The sequence below is a fragment of the Drosophila montana genome, unplaced genomic scaffold (genome assembly GCF_035044405.1).
Source record: "Drosophila montana isolate Dmon_TW-CO22-7 unplaced genomic scaffold, ASM3504440v1 contig_3829_1, whole genome shotgun sequence".
Classification (NCBI taxonomy): Eukaryota; Metazoa; Arthropoda; class Insecta; order Diptera; family Drosophilidae; genus Drosophila; species Drosophila montana.
In genome coordinates, this window is record NW_026998699.1 from 339,487 (window position 1) to 359,464 (window position 19,978).

Genomic DNA, 19,978 nt, shown 5'->3' on the forward strand with positions numbered 1-19,978 from the left:
ACGCTTGTTGCATTCCGTTTTGTGAATTTTTCCGTGGCGTTTGTTATTATTCTTTTGTGTGACGAAGCGACCGTAGCATTTTAGTAAAATTTAATTAAGTATATTTATTTTATTGTTCAATAATTTTTCTTAATAATATGTCGCATTAAACAGTATTTCGCGTTTAACGCCTACGTGTATGTGTGCGTTTCAGTTTCGTTTTTCTGTGCAAGTTTTAATTTCTCTGTGTTAGTGTTATATCTGTTGTTTGTATGCATGTGTATGCATGTGAGTGGAGGAAGCTCCAAAGCCGCGGAACTCACAAGCAATCCAAATGAAAACGTCATAAGTAAAAAGCACATACAAATTGAAGCAACTGAAATCGACGGCAGTATTAAGCAAGTGTGCAAGAAAACCAAACTCGAGCTATGTAAGTGGATGAAAAGCGAAACCAAATACATACATATACCTATATAAATATATATATATATATATGAATGTGTATATATTTGTACTAGACATTGCTGTGTGGGTGCAAGGGCTGCCAACAGTTTATATACTTCCATTTAAAACTTGTGCACATATGTATGCATATCTTTTTAAATTTGCAAATACATTTTTTTAATGAGTATCATTATTATTATATAAAAGTACTGAAAAAACTTTGAGATTTTGCTGTTCTTGTTACATTACGTTTCTGCCAACACATAGCTACATTTATATGTGTGTATGCGTATGTACACACCTTTATAAATACATATTTACATATGTATGCAAATTTGAACTTGTCGAACTGCTGCTCGTCATACTCATCACATAATATATTGTTCATTAGTATTTAAATACTTTTTATTGATTGGCTCTAACCTTTGGCTCGCTTTGCCTCACCTAATACCTTCACGTTACCGGCATACATATGTTTTCATGTTTTCTTATCTATTGTGTCCTCTTTTTGATAGCATTTTGATTTCGTTTTCATAGTGTATATGTGTATATTTGTATGTATGTAGGCACCGGTACCACATCTGTGTTTTACTCATGTGTTGAGTGGTGCACTTGCGTGTGTGTGTGAGAAAAGCATTCATGCTGAACAGCTGTTCTTCTCAAGGCAATCGTGAGAAAGCGGCGCATTCGTTTGTTTTTATTTGCGACACACGTACACACACATGCACAGAATTACAGCAACAGCCTTATCGTACTGTTTTTGTAATGTAATGTAAACATAAATACGCATGAATGAATTACATGTTTATTTGTGTGCATTTGTAAGATAATTATATTAATGTAACAGATACAATATACAATGAAAGCTTTGCTGACAGACAAATTGTTCCATTTCTTTTGATCAACTCGTATCCCTCTACAACTCAAAAGTGCAACTATGTGATTTTTATCAAAAACTAACGCTTCCAAGAATTCATTTTTACTGCTCATTAGAATACATAAAAATATAAAAACTATTTAAAACTTATTATATCTTTGACATATGCTATATGCGGTCACACATATATCTTATCTAAGAACAAAACTCTGGAACTGTAGATTGCGCTTTTATCGTATTTTATACACTACAGTAACTATTACAAATAATTTTATAATATAATGGACGGTTGACAGTTCGTTAAGCAATTCTTATTCTTATATATTGTATTATATAATGTGAATTATGAAAATGAAATTAGAATCGTTCGCGATTAAGAATCTTCTCTTCTTCTTCTTTAAAGTGATTATAATTTATAATATCTATGGAAAACCCTTGTTAAAATACAAGAAATGTGGAATATTCCTCAACAAACGATAAATATGTCAGTTTATTTTTTTTTGCTGTCGCAACAACTGCTTATTAAAGCTCTTATCAAAGTCAAAACAAATATGCGATGAAGGATAACATAATAATAAAGCTATTGCCAAGTTGACTAAGCTTGTTGCGCATTTCTATCAGTGCGGTGCGACTAGGCTAGAGTTTGGTAACTTGACAATCTGCGCCAACCAGGTAAAGGAACATCGAAAAATAAATATAATAACTAAGGCAGTTGATTTTTAGTTTAAAAAGCTTTTTGATACGGTGCTCTATGAAAACCAGAAAACTTTTCGTTTAACATATAAAATGGGCCTGGCATGTTAGCTAGCTCTTTTTCATTGCTTTATGCTTACAATTCTCAATAAGTTAAAACTTCGAAATGAGGCAAGGCGTTTGCAATTCTCAAGTTAATATCGGAGTCTGCAGATGATAGAACCGGAAGGGTATTCAAATATATGTTGTGTTATTTGTAAATTAATATATTTATATTAGAAAATAGAACTGACCACAATCCGGCTAGCTGAATATATAAACCACTTATGAAATACTTCATTCATAAAACCAGCTTAGGGATTCAAAAGTATTTGCTGTCACTTTAATCGCACATATGTTGCTCGACAATAATTTGTCAGTCTACAAGGGAACTCCTGAAATATCTGTTCTTAACTAAAACAGTTCAGAATAAGATCATTTTGCAATGCCCTCATTTAAAAACAAAGATAGACTGAGAACAACGTTTCATAAAATTTCCAAGTTATCTGCAAAAATTATCAAGTGGCCGTTGAAGACATCTTCACTTAATAGTGTCTCGAAGGTATTAGCGTAATTATAAATATTGTGTGATTACGTTGATTACATTATAGAACATTTGTGTTTGTATATAAAATACGAGCTGCATAAATAGCAAGTTCTATTGATTCATCATTTAGATTAGAGAGCAAATATTCTTAATATAGTCATATTATATCGTTTGTTTTGGGTCCTAATTAATTAATTTATTTATTTTTTCCTACTCCTTGCCAACAAACGCAACTGAATCATGATTGGCCTTGAACTTCAACTCGAGCCCTCCAAAAAATACAATACAATACAATATATTTTCGCTTTGTCTGTAAAACACTCTTGGACTGTTTATTTCACCTTTACAGCACGTAATCGCGTTTATCGTAGCTTTTGTTATCGCACAGCCGAATGGCGCACAGATAAGCGAATCAAACCACACGGCATTGTTCGGCTAGACTCGAAGAGGAAACAAAATTTTACCAATTATATTTTTTTTTTTTGTTATTTGCAGTTGGTCGTGGGCGCAGGTTCTGAGTGGATAATGGCGAATCAGGCGCAAATCGATAGCGACAGGCAATTCCAGGAGGACTTGGCCAAGGCGACGGCGCTGAGCCTGGAGCAGCAGGCCCTCGATGACTACAGGCGTCGCAAGAAATACGGCACTGGCTATCAATCGGGCAATGCCGACTACTACAGCCAACAGCAACAGCAACAACAAGAACTACGAAGCTACAGTCTAGCCCAACGTCGTCACTCGGAGGTGCATCAGGCGACGGCAGCATTGAGCAGTGTGGAGCGTTCGCGCACGCCGCCGGCGCAGTCCGCCCATGGCAATGGCAACGGCAACGGCAACGGGGACAGCGATCTGATATGCTTTGCCAGTCCCACGAGCAAGCAGCCGACGCCAGAGAGCGGCAGCACCTTCGAGCGTTTAATTGAGGACTTGCAGCGTTTGCAGACAAATAATCCGCAAACGGCCTTGGTGCCAGTGGGTCCGGTGGCGGCTGCAACGCCAGTGCCAGTGCCAGTGCACTATCCGCCACCGACCTATGCAGCGGGCAGTGTGCCGGGCGGCGTTGGTATGCAGCTGGTGCCATACCAAGCGGCCGCACAGCAGCCACAGCAAAGGCCGCTGAACTACGAGGAGCTGCAGCGGCTCTATAGCATGCCCAATCAATTGGCCCTGCAGCCAGTTGCACCGGCGCCAGCTGCGGGCTTTGTGTACTATCCGACGTTCTCGGCACCAGTTGTGCCCGGCTCGGCTGCCTATATGCCGCCTCAGTATCCGTCGCATGGCTTTGGCTATGGCATCGCTGGTGGCTATGCGCCCAACAACGGCGGCAGTACGCACGTGGACTTTGCCCGGCCACACAGCACTTCAGCAGGAGCCGGAGCAGCAGTCGGAGCAGCAGCGCCAGTTTCCGCATCCAACATCAGCGCTAGCCAATCCAGCCACTCAGTTCCACATTCCGGCGCAGCGGCGCCAGTTGCCGCATTCAATGTGCGCCGGTCCACGCCTCCCGTTGGCGGCAGCCCGTCGGTTGGACCCTCGTTGCCAGCTCAGCGGACCGGCAATGATTTAATCGATTTGAATCAGGACGATTAGTATGCATCATGAATCCTCAGTTTGCCTTTGTTCTCTTTAATCCAAAGAAGAAAAAAAACATTCTCCATTGCAGTTCCCGTGTAAGCGTCTTGGAGGCATTCGATCCCCTGCTCAATGAGAACACTGGTAAGCAATGGTCTAAAATTGTTTTTAGCAACATTCTCTCTATGCGAACTGACTGTATTTATAAAGCGTCTTCCTATTATAGCGATTAGAATTTTAGACACTTAACTCCATGGATAGAATCAATATATTTTAAATTCAAATTGCGGGTCTTGTCTAGGCATAAATATCAATAAAGTTCTCAAATTATTCGTAAACTCACTTTTTGAGCAATACAAACATAAATTTAAACAAACATTCTTAGATGAAAATTTCAACTATTGAAAATTGAAAATATTTTTAGGTATGCAGTAGTTATTCCTAATAGCTTTTATTTAAAAAAAAAACGTAAATTTAAAATCGAGAGAGAGATCATTAAATTTAAAAATATGTAAGGAGCTGGGCTTAGTAAAGCCTTGTCCGTCCGCACAAGCTATTTCGAGTGTTTACCTGTTAGGTTAGGGTATGTGAGTTTCGGTACCTGTAAATATCGTAAATGAGTATAGTTTGTTGTTGTTTTTTATTACTGTTTAACGCTGCTGTTGTTGCTGTTTGTTCTTATTGTTGTTGTTGTTAATCGACATCAAGCTATAGGAAAAAACAAAGAAAAACCTGAACTGAATGATTTCTGTTTCTCTATCTTGCAGTGTCGCAAAAGTAATACATTTTAGTGCAAACTTCTACTACTATCCATACTAAGTACTACTACTACTACCACCAAAAACTGCAACTACTTAACTATCTACTACCACAACAAAAAAAAAAAAACCCACCCACACAGACCAACAACTAGAAAGCAACCCAATCAAAAACCAAAAACAAAACAAAGTCAGGCGACAACACAAATACACAACACGTCACCAGCTAAAGGCAAAATTGGCTCAGGGTTTTGGTGTGGATATATCGAAATTTAAATAAATGTTAATAGAGCCCACCTCAAACCACCTGCACACACACACACACACATCTTACACTAAAATTAACATTCTTTAGTCTAAAACTTGTGCCTTCCACGACTGCACCAGAGCCAAACATTAGATATAGTGAGAAGATTTAATGCCAATGGCATTGATCAACTGTTGGCCATATATCATACCAAAACAACATATAACATCACAAAACTGAGATATCTAAATTAGTTTTTCGAAATTTGGTGTTTTTTTAATACGAATTTGACAGATTTGTCTGGCTTCATTTTGGTTGTCTATCAATCAAATTAAATTTAACTTAACTTTGAGTATTATGAAAAGAAATTGTGATTTGCAGCTAAATATTTACATACACACATTAAATATTTTAATATACATATATACATATATATATACATACATACATATGTTAAATACAATCTTGTATAACGATGAGACCAATAATAAATAATGCCTGAGAATAAAAATCCCAACATTTTGTTGTTTTATTAAACAAATTTCAACGCTCAGACGTTTGCGTTTATATCTTCGATATGGAACTTGTTAATTTATTTAATTGTCTATTTGCATTTTATCGAATCTTTTTATCTGGAAAGATTAACATATGTATGTATATATGTATAGGATATATTTGTTCTTCTTTAAAATTGCAACGTGTAGAATTTGATTGGGAATAATAATTTGTATTGCAAAGCTTAAAACTGACTGCATAATAGTTCTCTTTGGTCGAAAGATATAAAATAATATGCAGCTTAGTATTAAGCAAACAACTAAGTAACAACAGCCTGTACATATAGAGTATACGTAAATAGTTTTCCAACATATTCCGAACATATAAAAGACAAAGGTCATAACGGCCGCGATATTTGGATTTATATTTATATAAATAAATCTTTGTGTCGTGTAGATGCCGTGCGCCGTGGGCGTCCGTCCCCCGACAGCTAAGCCAATTGGCCTTTTGCTATGCTAGTTGTTGGGTAGTATGGGAGACCGAACAGATTCGTTAGCATAGTTTTGCGAAATGTTCTCTGCGCCGCTCTCAGTTCCATTCGCGTCTAGCCACGTCGCAGTGTTTGAACAGGGGTGGTAACGACGACGACAACGACGTTTTTTATTTTTGGCCGCACGCTCGGATTTACTCGATCCACTCGATCGTGTGGGCATTTGCATAATAGTCATCGTGCGATTGCTTGTGTTTTGGTTAACACGCTGATTGATGATGCACTCGTTACTTGCAGGCAACGACGGCGCCTCCGATTGCACCTCCTACTATGCGGAGTACGATCCGTTTGATTTTCTATATAGCGGCGATAATGGCACACAGTATTCGGATCCCATGTATGAGGCGGTCAACAGGTGGGATAAGAGTGCCGTTAACAGTGGCAGCGTCAGTTCGTTTGGCTGGCGACAGGAATACCTCACGCAGGCCTCGCATTCACACTCATCATCGCCTACACCAGCTGCTGCATCAGCGGCGCCAGCGGCAGCGCCGCCAACTGAAGGGTCTGTTTCGCCGCCGCCTCCATTGCCGCCACGCAATCAGCAGCTCTATGAGACGGGTGCCGCCGGTGTGTCCACATCCAAGCCATATCAGTTGCCGCCGTTTACGGATAGTTACACCAACAGCATACCGGCTCGAGTAGTGCTAGATCGCCGGAAAACATTCACCCGGCTCTACGAGCTGATCAGCGAGCAGCGCACGGATGATGCCGAGCTCTTGGAGTTTTATCATATGGTGCGTCAAGTGCGCAGCAGTTACCCGCATGGAGATACAGCGACAAATGTGGGACATGTGATAGCCGCCGAGTTCAACTATCATTACATGATGGACACCAGCATTAAGGTGATTGTGCATCCGGCTGTGAATACGCTGCAGCCACACGCAGTCACCAATTCACTGGCTGGAGAGCAGGTCAAGGGTTATGGCCCGCCGGTGACCTTCACCTGCGACAGTAAGTGCTAACATCAGATTTAATGGATCCCTTACTAATGTGCCAAATATTTGCTTGCAGTTGATTCAGTGGTGGCTCAGGTGGTGGCCCAGGCGCTGGCCTCGCTAGAGGGTCAGGTGCAGGGCACTGTCACGGATTTTGTGGTCAAGGTGCGTCTTTGTTTAGCAGGAAGATTTCTGTGCATTTCTGTAATACTCGCTAACCCCTTTTGTGCAGCCCATTGGTCTGTTGGAGTGGCTGGCGCCCACCTCGAAGCTGAGCCAGCTGGAGTGCGTGCATAACAGCTTTCAGCTGGAGAAGGATGTGCATTTGGGTCTGTGCCTGCGTAGCGCTGCCAATATGCAGGCCATTTCACGAACACAGCAGGATGATGAGAACGACGCTAATCTGCAGCCGGAGCAGGTGCTGCCCAATGAAGTGGTACCAATTGTCACCTACGACAACATGATGATACTCATTGAGACCCTTGAAATGGAAATCGATAAGCTCGAATCGGCGGTAGACGGTGCCCCTGCTGGACGAAGCGTTGTCAGCTGTTCGGGCGTTGTGCAAGCCGTTAAGGCGATTTGCGCACTGCTCGGCTCCATTGATACGCTGGAGATAGCGCGTTGCATAAGCGAGCTGAAGCGCATATGCGAGGAGGCGCAGACCAAGTATGCACCCTTGGCGGGTGCCAACAATCCAGAGATCGTCAGCGACTATGGTGAATACGCGCAGGTGACGCTGAGACCGCGCTCCATGCTAGAGCAAATTAAACTAAAGTGCAATCGACTGCGTGATGCTGTCCAGGAGCTAGTCGAACTGTATGCCAATGTATTTCGCGTTGCCTTTTCCGTGAAGACGCCCGATTATGCCACAAGTTAGTAAATACCCTAATTATGATTAGATCAATCGATTTTTAATTATCAAAATCTTTCCAGCTCCCATACCCATCTCGTGTGTGTCCAAGCCGATTGTGGTGAGCATCAATTGCCTGCACAGGCCGCCGCCCAACTGGAAATACGAGGATTATTCGCTCTGCGTGCAGCTCGTCTATGGTACGCGCCTCTTGTCAAAGCCCAATGTGCTTAGCTGCTCCAATGATACGAGCGGCGGCCTATTTCCACGTTTGAACTTCAGTGCGTGGCTAACCTTCGACCAGCATCCCATATGCACGTTGCCACGCGAGGCGCGTCTCACCTTTGTGCTGTACGGCAAGCAGGCGGCCAACGAAAATGAGCCAAATACGGAGCCAAACGGCGAACGACGGCAGGTGACCACTGAGCTGGGTTGGTGCTCCATACAGCTGTTTGATTTTAAGCGCACCATGATCTGTGGCCCCTATTTGCTATCCGTGTGGCCGCCCACTACTGACAAAATGCTGGGACCAGCGCCTGCGCGCGGCTGTCATCCGCACCCCGACTATTGTCCGGTGCTGAGCATTGAAGTGCCACCCTATGGCGGCCGCATAGAGTTCCCGGAGCATCAAGAGGCGCCCAAGCCTGCACCACAGTACGCACTAATTTTTAAAATATTTACTGTGATGTACTTACTGGATTTACATTTTTTCATACAGCTACGATTTTGCTTCGCTAGACGCCAATCTGCAGGAGGAACTGTTGGACACGGCCGAGCTAGGCTATACGGGAGCAACGGACCGCCGAGAGGTCTTTTGGGAGAAACGTCTCTATCTGCAGAAATATCCCAATGCGCTGCCCAAGGTGCTGCATGCGGCGCACAGTTGGGATTATGCCAATCTGATTGATTTGCATTCCCTGCTGCACTCCTGGGCACCGTTATCGCCATTACAGGCACTGGAGCTGCTGCTGCCGCGCTACCCGGATGCCAAGGTGCGCGAGAAGGCTGTCGAGTGGATCTCACATATGCCCAACGATCAGCTAGTGGACTTTTTGCCACAGCTGGTGCAATCGCTTAAGCACGACACATATGAGGCATCTGCACTGTCGCGTTTTTTGCTCTCCAAGTGCCTGGAATCGCCGCGTTTTGCCCATCACATGTACTGGCTGCTGGTACACAGTCTGCCCGATGATCCGCTTAACTCAATTGGCGCCTCGCTGGTGGATCAGGATTACGATGAGTCGCAAATCACACAGGCGCGCTATTATCGCCGTAATAAGATGATGCTGCGCGCCCTCATGGCCATCTGTGGTGAGAAGCTGCTCAAGCGTTTCATGTATCAGCATCGCATGTGTCAGGTGGGTAGCACACAAGCTACAATTGCTTTTATAGTTGAGGTTGTTAATCGCCTTTATTTTGCGCAGAATCTGGCCAAGATTGCGGAGTCTGTCAAGGAAGCAAAGGAGTCGATGCGGCAGAAGAGTTTAGTTGCGGGCATGGATCAGGTGCATCAGGATCTGTCGGAGGAGCCCACTTGTCTGCCACTGGGCCCCGAGCTGGAGGTGTCCGGGGTTAATGTGCGCAACTGCAGCTACTTCAATTCCAATACGCTGCCACTGAAAATCACCTTTGTGGGACCTGATAGTGAGCCCCTGCCCGCCATTTTTAAGGTAACCCAACGTTGCTGCCTCAGTCTAGCCCCCAATTGTATATCACTTTTTTTTCTTGACAGTGCGGTGATGATCTACAGCAGGACATGCTAACAATCCAACTGATACGCATCATGAACAAAATGTGGCTGGCAGAACGCCTGGACCTCAAGATGGTTACGTTCAATTGTGTGCCCACGGGCTTCAAGAGCGGCATGATTGAACTTGTCTCTGAGGCCGAAACGTTACGAAAAATACAGGTGGAATGCGGCTTAACGGGCTCTTTCAAGGATCGACCCATTGCTGAATGGCTGGGCAAACAGAATCCAAGTCCGTTGGAATATCAAAGTGCTGTCCGTAATTTTACACTCTCTTGCGCCGGCTACAGTGTGGCTACCTATGTGCTAGGCATTTGTGATCGACACAACGATAACATAATGCTCAAGACCTCGGGACATTTGTTTCACATTGATTTTGGCAAATTTCTGGGCGATGCTCAAATGTTTGGCAATTTCAAAAGGTGAGTTGTGGTTAGAGCTTTGGATTGTTTAAACGATGCTATGCTTCAATGCTGACTACATCTAGAAACTGTTACCATAGAATGATTCCACTTTCAATATTCATAAATTTTCATTGTTATTTTGCAGAGATCGCACTCCGTTTGTGCTCACCTCGGATATGGCTTATGTGATCAATGGCGGGGATAAACCCTCGACGGATTTTCACTATTTCGTCGATCTCTGCTGTCGTGCCTTTAATATTGTGCGCAAGAATGCCGACCTGCTGCTCCATACGTTGGCGCACATGGCTACGGCGGGCATGCCGGGCGTCAATTCGAATGCCGTCACCTATGTGCGTCGCGCACTGCTGCCTTCACAATCGAATCCGGAGGCAGCGGCCACATTCGCCAAAATGATACAATCATCGCTGAAGAGTTGGTTCACCCAATTCAATTTTTTCCTGCACAACTTGGCCCAGATGCGTTTCAACAATGACGAAGGCTCCGGTGAGCTTTTATCGTTTGTGCCACGCAAATACACGTGAGTGGCAGGTGCAAACCCAATGTAGAAACTTAACTAACAAAGCCCATTCTACATTCACAGCATGCAGCAGGATGGTAGGCTGAAGATTGTTAAAGTGGTGCGCTTCCAGAAGCATTACAGCATGGAGAAGTATTATATGTACATTCTGCAAGTGACACGACACGGACAGCTGGATCCAACGCATCTGTTTCGCTCCTATCGCGAGTTTACCGAGTTCCATCAGAAGTTATGCATGCACTTTCCACTGGTCAAGCTGCACAGGTAAGTGAGCGCATCCAATCTTGAGTTTGTACATTCGAGAGTTCATTTAGATGAGGCAAAGAACAGGGGATTAAGAGCAGTATTTTATATTATTAATAATGATTAAACCGGAATTTCTCGTAGAAATTATTTTATTTCTTTTTAAACTAATATCTGCATAGAGATCAATCTATTTTGTTTTGTGTTTGAACCAATTTATTGCAGTTTTCTAGTTCGACCTTACAGTTTAGACTGAGAGAATCTTTTATGCTAGTTGGGTTTTTCTTATTATTATTTTATGCTTTACGATCTAGGGAATTTCTCGATCATTTTAAACGTAATATTCCAAATTTGAAGACTTGAGACAGACGATCCATTCGACTATTAATGTTGAGCATGAAATTAATTACTTTACGGAGACGCCTCCTTTTACCTCGGCAAAATTTTACTTATTTATCATGGGAACAAATGTGATTAAAATAGAGGAAAACATTTTAAGGGTGTAGTTATAATAATGATTAATTTATTTAAACATAGTCAACATTTTATGGCAACTCCTACTTTAGATATATATGCATGTGTATATACATAGACTTATTTACATGTAAAATACTGTCATTGCTAAGGAAATGCAGAACAGCATCTTGGTTTGGGGACCTAAGCCTCTGTGATTCTGTCACCCTGTGCCGTGCGGTCCAAGTGAACCACTGGTCGCAGTGCGTCCGTCATGGATCGATGCTGGCGTATGGCGCGTCCAAATGCTTCGTCATCGCTGTCTTCCAGCGAGACCTGAGTGCTGAAGAGTCTGGGCACATCGGGTTCAGCATTTGGCGAGGGCTCGTCAGGTAGCAATGGGATCAAGCGTTGCGTAGATCTAGAAGGCAACTGTGGCTCATCCTGCTCATCCGCAGATTTAAACTCAACGTCAGACTCATTTGAGCTGGGCACCTCAGCAGATTGATAGTATTGCAAGTTGTCCACATCGAAGCGCACCTTCAGAGTGCGTCCAATGCGCTTAGCCGGCTGTGGTGCTGTCGGCAGTGGTGGTGCAGTAGCTATTTCCTCCATTTCCGCCTCGCTTGCGCTGGAACTCGGCAATTCCTCACGCTCGTAGCAAGTCAATGGCGGCGCATCACCGCGCACATTGAGCGTCGCCGGCTTGGAGACGCGCGGCGCTGGCTGTGGAGGTCGGCGTGCTGGCACCGGTGATGCAGCAATTTCCAACTCCTCGCAAAGTTCCTCGAAATTGTGCACCTCTTCGGCGAGCGGAACGGAGTTGCCAGTGGGCGGTTCACCATTCACTTGCAGCTCCACGAATATATCCTCTATGCTGCTTACGTATTTGGCATCGTTTTCCTTGCCCTTTCCCACGACATCAGCGTATTTGGGCAAGTTTTTGTTGTTCTGTGATCCCTCCAGCTGCATCAGTGACTCGTAGTCGGGCAGGATAGGTAGAATAGGCGGCTCCACATCATACGGAGGCGGTTCTACGGAATCAGCAGTTATTTGCTGTCTCCCGTGCCCATTTGCAGGCGCCATTAGTTCCAGTTCTTGAAAGAGCGACTCCTGCTGCACCACGTTTTCCAGATCAATGTTGGTTTCGTCGATCTGTTCTGTACGGGACGAATCAAGTGCTGACCAACTGGACTGGGGCACATTCGTCACAATTTCCAAGTTCTCAAAGTTCTCCCAGTCATCATCAATGCTCTTGCCAAAACCTGGCGGGCTGCTTGGCGCCGGCAGCTGGTTCGCCAGTTCCGAAAAATCTGGTTGCATGTCCAAGATGTCCGCTTCATTCATTTCGTAGGTGGAACGAATTCGCTCAAATTCAGCATCCTCCATATGTTGTGGCATTTCTAGATTATCGAATAAGTTGCATGCTACAACTGGATCCGTTTGCTCAATTGAATCGGGCGTACCATCGATGATTTCCACAACGAACGCCGAATCCGCGTGCTCCAGCTCAAGGAATCGGCGGTTGTACACTGTGTCCGGAACCTGCTCCGCTTCTGTGCTTAGCTCGGGCTCCGTTTGCGTCTGAATAACAGCCGGCACGTGATGCACTTGAGCAGCCACAGAAATAGCAGCTCCGACTTGGTCATCATCCGGCGTTAGCAGCTCCGGCACATCATCGACCTGCTCATACTTGACATAACGTCCATGCTCCTTATGTATTAGTTGCGACTCCTTCGGCTCTTCGCTGCTGGTCTTGGCGCTAATCAGCTTATATTTCTCGGCAAAATGATCAAAGTTGGGTATGTCCAGCTGCGAGGGAGGCTCTTCAGCTGCCACTGCAATGGGCGGTGCGGGTGGTTGGCGTGTAGGCGGCGTTGCATAGTAGTCATAGCTGGCGCTATGCACTTCACGCCGTCTGCGTCGTGCTGCTTGAGGCTCTGGACGGTACGGAACAGTCCCAGTCAGTTCCGGTATGCTTGTCTCCTCCTTGTATGCATATGGCGCCAAAGTGGCCAGTTGCAGATTTTGTACACTGCCTGTGAGGTATTTATTCGCTGAAGGAAAGAATAGTTATGAATGAATATTATAAATGCAATAATATGGAAATAAGGAAAGGAATTGTATTACCTGAAAGAATATTGGGAAATATGCTGTACAAAAACGTGTTTGTGTATCAAAGGGCAAGGCTCAAAATAACTATCATATTAAATTTAAAGGGCAAGCTATCTATTAAGTAATATATTTTTGACTTGCGTGTGCAACACATGCCAAATTGTGTGCCTCTAAGTCATATAATACATATAATACTACTAGATATGTTCGTACAACTAGATATGTTTGCGATATTATATCCTGTTATATTCGAATATAACCAATGGGGAAAGCTTTTGCCTTCAATTAGTTACAATCTACATTATAACCCATTCAAGTGATTTTATTGAGTACAGGGTATTAAATTTTGCTTTGAGTCTAGCCTACGCGATATCTTCCTCAGTAACTGATCGTGTCAGGCAATTTACTTCCAATTCCATTCACATTAAGTAATGCTACATACAGGTATATTTGTATGTTTATATACATACGTACGTATGTATGAATGTAAACATACATTTGTATATGTAAACGTTTGAACGTTTTACCTGTTGAATTTGTCGGTCGGGCACTTTCGAATTCCTCGGTATTCCGTTGGCGAAATACTCCATGTACAGCGCTGTCCGTGCCGTTTACCTGCAAGTGCAATACGATTATTCTGCAGATTTATTAATGCCCATTCTTACAATCTAAAATTAGCAATTCTTCGGCTTTATTGTAACAATTTAAACAGCTGTGGCCTCAGCTGGTCAGGCCTAACGCCCGCACCAACACCAACAAAACTGCAACAACAACGAACATTTTCGCATGCGTCATAAACTTAACTGTAAAAGTATTACAGTCAAAACACGGACACAAAATATAAACCGGTGTGTGTGTGTGTGCGAATATCAACGACAATGCGAATTAGAGATGGGCTTTCGCCAAAAAATATTCTAATGAGTGTTTTGAGCACGAATAGTTAATTGTATTTGAGAAGAATTGTTTATAAATTGGATAAGTGTGACTTCGTTCAAATGGAGACCAAAGAAATAGGCAGTTTCTAACGATTCTCTCTAGTACAAGCCATTTTTTAAATAACTATCGAAACAAGTTAGACCTACATCGATTAATTGCATTAATTAGCGCAGCTCTTAAAGTCATTCATGAGTAAATGAGAGCGACTCTAAGAACCCTTTTATCGATATGTATTGCGCGCCTCTCACGTTCTCATCCCCATATCAATTGACAAAACACACACACACACTAATAAACAAAGAGCGAATACACCCGCTTTGGGTCTGTTTCCGCTGCGCCTTATCGTCGTTGGCATTCAAAGTTTTATCAGATACTTCTTAACCTTTATAAGTGACTTTCATCGAACTAATTGGCAAGTTTTTAAAGTTGCGTGATTTGTATATTACGCACCTGTGATTCGTAGGCTGCATAGCGTGGCGCAGTCTGCGTCTGCTGCTGAGTTGAGCGCGTTGTCGTTGTCCGTCCGCCGCTATCGAATGTGAGACGCCGCCGGAAGCCCCAGATTTTGATGCCCAGCAGCACAAATACGAGGCTCATCAGAAGCATGAGCGAGTTGAGCCAAGGACCAAGGGCCGCTTGCCCACCTGTGCAGGACACTTGATAAGCGATCGGATCTCACAGAAGGTAGCTAAACTTACCTTGGCCCACATACGTTAGCTGAGCCATCACTGCTATTCGCTTGTGGCCAGCATTTCGCAGTTGCACACCTGATTTTTATGAATTTTTTGCTTTTCGTCTTCAGTTCAGTTGAGTTCAGTTCACCACGTTGGCGTTAATCGAACGCCAGTGCCGCAGCTCTTGGCTCTCGGCTGTTGGCTCTCCCCGTTCTCAGCGCTTGCCGTCCGCACCACAGCGCGCCCGTTAACTGATTGAGCGGCGTTGACGTCGCCGTTTGTTAACTGCCAACGCTCAACACGTTATCGCAATGATATCGTGGCGCTCCCAGTGTTTGGCTCTCGCTGATTGGTTTGCTGGTTTGTTGGTGGGTCGCTCTTCTTTCACCCACTGCTCTTTGATTCGGCCCGCTTTGGCCGTCAAGCAGCACAGGGTATCTGGCGCAGTTTTGATTTATCAGCCATTAACGATTGTTACCTGTTACCAATTGTTTGACAGTCGCTTGGCGGTCACTGATAAGCGATTGTCTTTATATCATGTTTGTCTATTTTGTCTGGCAGACTTACAGCATGAAATTCACCTCACAACAATTCGTTATCATTATGTCGTTAGTCTATTATACACTAGATCTTCTGTCTAATACAAATACTCTAACTTACACTATCCGATTGGTTAAATGTTGAAACCAAAGCCATTAAATGCGTTAATTTTTAAAATTTTGTGGTACCCAAGATGTAAATATTCTGGATGTGTGTGTGCTCTAAAATATTCTACATCCTATGTTTGTTATTTCTTTCTTTCTCAGAAATAACATAAACTTGTATAAAACCTTTTTAATCATTTAATTAGTGGATAAAGTGTATCAAGAGCATCGCTACCGAACCCCTAGCTGATGCTTATATGATCCTACATTGGTTCACATCGGTTTGCTATTTGTAATGCCGTTACGCATTCTAAAGTTATGTTTATTGATAAATCAAAGCTTGACATATTTTAATTGATACCGCTTTGAAATGATATCATATCGACTGGTTATGATTACAGATGGTAGAAATATATGTATGCCAATTAAAAATTCGTTTTTAGTGACCTAATAAGACTAAACTAAGTCGCAAAGTTCTATCATCAGCAGACCTTCCTATAGACTGAAGGTCCTCAGTCCGAAGCTATAAGCCCTTGGGAATTATGATTTCAAAGATTAATAATTTTTAAATTTTGTACATAGTTTATTTGCTTATCTAATAAGTAACACGTATTTCTGTTTCTGCCTAATGTCAGCCTGCCAGCGGGTGTTCATGTGGGACGATCCAATATCAAATCTGTTGCTGAGAAGCGTTTACCTTTGATACAGCGTTTCCTGAAATCGCTTTTCGATGCAGCGGAGGAAATAGCGCACTCCGATTTGGTATACACATTCTTTCATCCGCTGTTGCGCGACCAGCAGGAGGCCAAATTGGAGATGCCCAAGATAAGAGGTACGTAGACGTCTGCTGTAAAAGGCTAGATTAACAACTGGTTTCCTTGCAGAGGTCAAGCGGCAGCCATCGCGAGATAATCCGAATGAAATTGGCCAGATACGTCTATCGCTGCAATACCAACGCGGCGTGTTAACTGTGATGGTGCGTTAGCTAATGCTGTACAACTAAAGGACCTTGCTCTAATGCGATGTCTTATTTTAGATACACCACGCCAAAGGACTGCCCATGCTGCAGGGTGGCCAGGAGCCGAACACATATGTCAAATGCTACCTGAAACCGGATCCAACCAAAGTGACCAAACGCAAAACCAAAGTGGTACGCAAAACCTGTGTGCCCAGCTTCATGGAGACGGTAAGGGAACAGCCGCATTCCTCAATTTCAGAACTGCTGACTATATGTGAAACTTAATATCTCAACAGTTGGAGTACCGCATGCCTCTGGATATTGTGCAGCAACGCAGGCTGCAGGTGACTGTCTGGTCACATGATACGCTGCAGGAGAACGAGCTGCTTGGCGGCTTTGAATTGGATCTCGCTAAACATGATTTGCGTCAGGAGCTGTGCGATTGGCATCGCTTGGGATCAGTGCCTAGGAATTGAAGCGACAATCTGGCCTAGTTTCATATACACGCACACACTCAATCGAGCCCTCACACTCACTCACACTCACACACACACATACACATACATATATGTTAGTGCCTGTCTATTCAATGCAATAATACTTACATACTCAAAGTGATTGTACATTCCACATTATACTTATTATCTTTACTTACATATACAAATAATTTAGCTGAACTCTACCTATCACTTGTATATAACGTACACACATGCACACGGACACGCATACGCACACACACTCAACGACAAACACATTGAGAAATGGCACACACATAACATACTCTTCTCGCAATTGGTATTCAGCTTTTGCACAAACTTTAACAGATCAGATGAAATTTTGTATATGTACATAAATCAACCAAATATAAGTGATACGTGCTGATCGATAGTGAATACTTTTCGTATATATTCAGGGTAGTCCATGGAATACTGTAGAGGGCACAATTCTTAAGCTAGTTTTCGTTGATTTCCGTCGCAATTGTCGACATGCAATATTATCGCCTTGTCAGTTTTGCCAATTCAGCTATTAAATTTAAACTGTTGAAATTGTAACTATATTTTTTTTTGGCATCTCAATGTCATTTGCTACCCTGTTTAATGCCAGTTTGTGCTCAGAAAGCTAATTCAGCAATATTAAACATTTTATTTAACTAGGACGCGGCAGTTGGCAAAACTGGCACTGGGCCAAATTTTAGACCCCGCCCCTAGTTTACCAAGCCTTGGTTCAAGACATATGTGAAGAAGCAAAAGTTTGTTTTTACAGTATTAAAGCCCTGACAGTGGACGGGATTTTCATTCAATTTAAAATTAATTATGGCTATAGCCAAATATCAACGGTTATTTAAAATGCATCATTACATTCGGGTCATACTAAAAAAAAGGACGATTCATTATCATGCTGGGATCATAATTGAATTAATATACGACTGTTTATAACCCTATTGTCTAAGAATTTGCAGGATTGTCAATCGGTTTTATCTGACTAAAACTAAAATTCCAAATATCGCTTACTGCCAAATCAGCTTGTGTGCGGCAAATATTCTAAAGATTCTTAAATAGTTGCGATCCAAAGAATATTACATACTATATTATATGATGATTCATGGTGTATTCACTGGGTCACCGCAAAAGCTGTTAAAAATAAAACTACAAGTTTTTATTTTTCTTTTATACAATTGGATGACATTTTGTCGTTCCCACAAGAAAAGAATAGAAAAAACATTTTATAGTATATATATTTTTCTAATCAAATTGAGCAAAGATCTTTTAAAACGATTTAATACGCTAACTGCACACTAATAATTAATATGCACAAGCCTAAAACATTTCTTTGCTAAGAATGTTAAAGGTTAGCTTAACTTCATAGAATTTGCATGAAAATGTGTAATAAACAAGCCCAAATTGTATTTATGCTAACAATAAATATAATTTATCAAGTGTCTTACAAAATGATATTGGCGACTTTTTTTTGTTGAAAAGATTTGCCAAAGAGTCTGCTTCAATATTTAAGTATACTTTTATTCAGTTGTAATATGTATATACATTTGTCAAAACTTTTTAAACAGACATTTGCTTACTGTATAGAAACAAACTTGTAATAGACAAACTATCCAAATATTGTGTTATTTTTATTGAAAAATTGCAAGTTAAATATTCAAGCATAATAATGGCCCAAAAACAAATTGGCAAAGGGGAGGTGATCAGTCAAGTGAGGCAACAGATTGCCGTGGCGAATGCCCAGGAGATGCTCTCTAAGATGACCGAGAAGTGCTTCAAAAAGTGCATCTATAAGCCGGGAAAAGCATTGGATGGCACCGAGCAGCGTTGTATTACCCAGTGTATGGATCGTTTTTTGGACACATGGAACCTCGTCTCCCGCACCTATGGCAGTCGCTTGGAACGTGAGCATCTGAACTCAATGCGCAGTGAGAATGCGTTAAACTGAAACAAAATTTACCTGTAATAAAGGAGATTTTATTCTCTGTGTCTTTTAACGTAATTCGTGTGTAATGTGTATCGGACAAGCGTCTTTCAGCTGGCGACTACCCAGCCCCATGCGCTTATCACTCGAGCAAAAGATAAGCCAGCGAAAAGTGCAACCGCAGCTATTGCAATAGGGAGGGGCTGGATGGATGATGGACGTACCGCTTAGCTTGATATGCGCGAAATTTAACGATCGTTATCGTGTTTGGAATGGTCTCGTTAGCTAACGGATGAACATTGACCAAAGCGCACCTTACAGCGTAGTGTAGTTTCGAGACCACTCTAATCCATTGCATCGCTTCTGGGCATATGCAAATTTTGACCATTACCAAGATATGTTTTATAAAAAAATGCCAGCTAGGGTACTTTCTATGCTAGGCGCCTTTTTTTTGGAATCAGCTATCAAAGCGTAAGGCTACCTTGAGAGTTGAGTAAAGAATTTCAATGGTCCTTCATTTTACTCTTAATTAGGGCAAATAATGAATGCGATTCTTCTTCTGTAGAAAATTGCGCAAGGCTTTTTGTTCAGCTGTGAATTTTGGCAATTGTTGATTTTTATAGTTCCTACAGCACAATAAGACTAAATTTTGTCTATAGATATTTTTCTGTAGACCAAGTTAAAGGTTCGACCTTGCATAGAAATTAGAAAACAACTGCATTTCCTCGCAAGATGTTAAAAATATTTTATTGAAAATGGCAAACAAATTTTTAACCCGATAATATAACCAGGTAAAGAAGTTATTAAATTAAAATAATAAAGTAAAAAGAGTTTTTTTAAAGAAGAAAGCATACAA

The 19,978-nt window shown here is 42.4% G+C and overlaps 3 protein-coding genes across 5 annotated transcripts; 2 read left to right on the top strand and 1 right to left on the bottom strand.

The window, feature by feature from the left end:
• Positions 1-47: 47 nt before the first annotated feature.
• On the top strand, positions 48-17,594 carry Pi3K68D (phosphatidylinositol-4-phosphate 3-kinase catalytic subunit Pi3K68D). 3 transcript variants are annotated; one of them, XM_064695571.1, is made up of 16 exons: positions 48-409; positions 3,075-4,168; positions 4,243-4,295; positions 6,439-7,152; positions 7,213-7,301; positions 7,369-8,011; positions 8,073-8,643; positions 8,708-9,347; positions 9,414-9,659; positions 9,722-10,158; positions 10,286-10,678; positions 10,742-10,942; positions 16,379-16,575; positions 16,628-16,719; positions 16,780-16,929; positions 16,998-17,594. In XM_064695571.1, exons 2-16 carry the CDS (start codon positions 3,105-3,107, stop codon positions 17,175-17,177), a joined length of 5,670 nt encoding a protein of 1,889 aa, XP_064551641.1. In that variant the 5' UTR covers positions 48-409; positions 3,075-3,104; the 3' UTR covers positions 17,178-17,594. The 3 variants fall into 3 exon arrangements, with proteins under 3 accessions (XP_064551641.1, XP_064551640.1, XP_064551642.1); XM_064695570.1 differs by lacking the exon at positions 48-409 and adding an exon at positions 2,439-2,594; XM_064695572.1 differs by lacking the exons at positions 48-409; positions 16,379-16,575; positions 16,628-16,719; positions 16,780-16,929; positions 16,998-17,594 and adding an exon at positions 14,852-14,987.
• LOC135437592 (uncharacterized) lies at positions 11,423-15,482 on the bottom strand. The gene is made up of 4 exons (XM_064695574.1): positions 15,124-15,482; positions 14,876-15,069; positions 14,017-14,104; positions 11,423-13,431 (listed from the first exon to the last, which is right to left on the bottom strand). Exons 1-4 carry the CDS (start codon positions 15,149-15,151, stop codon positions 11,579-11,581), a joined length of 2,163 nt encoding a protein of 720 aa, XP_064551644.1. The 5' UTR covers positions 15,152-15,482; the 3' UTR covers positions 11,423-11,578.
• A 1,167-nt stretch (positions 17,595-18,761) lies between the features above and the next one.
• Positions 18,762-19,200, top strand: Tim13. The gene has a single exon (XM_064695576.1). It carries the CDS (start codon positions 18,868-18,870, stop codon positions 19,144-19,146), a length of 279 nt encoding a protein of 92 aa, XP_064551646.1. The 5' UTR covers positions 18,762-18,867; the 3' UTR covers positions 19,147-19,200.
• Positions 19,201-19,978: the final 778 nt, after the last annotated feature.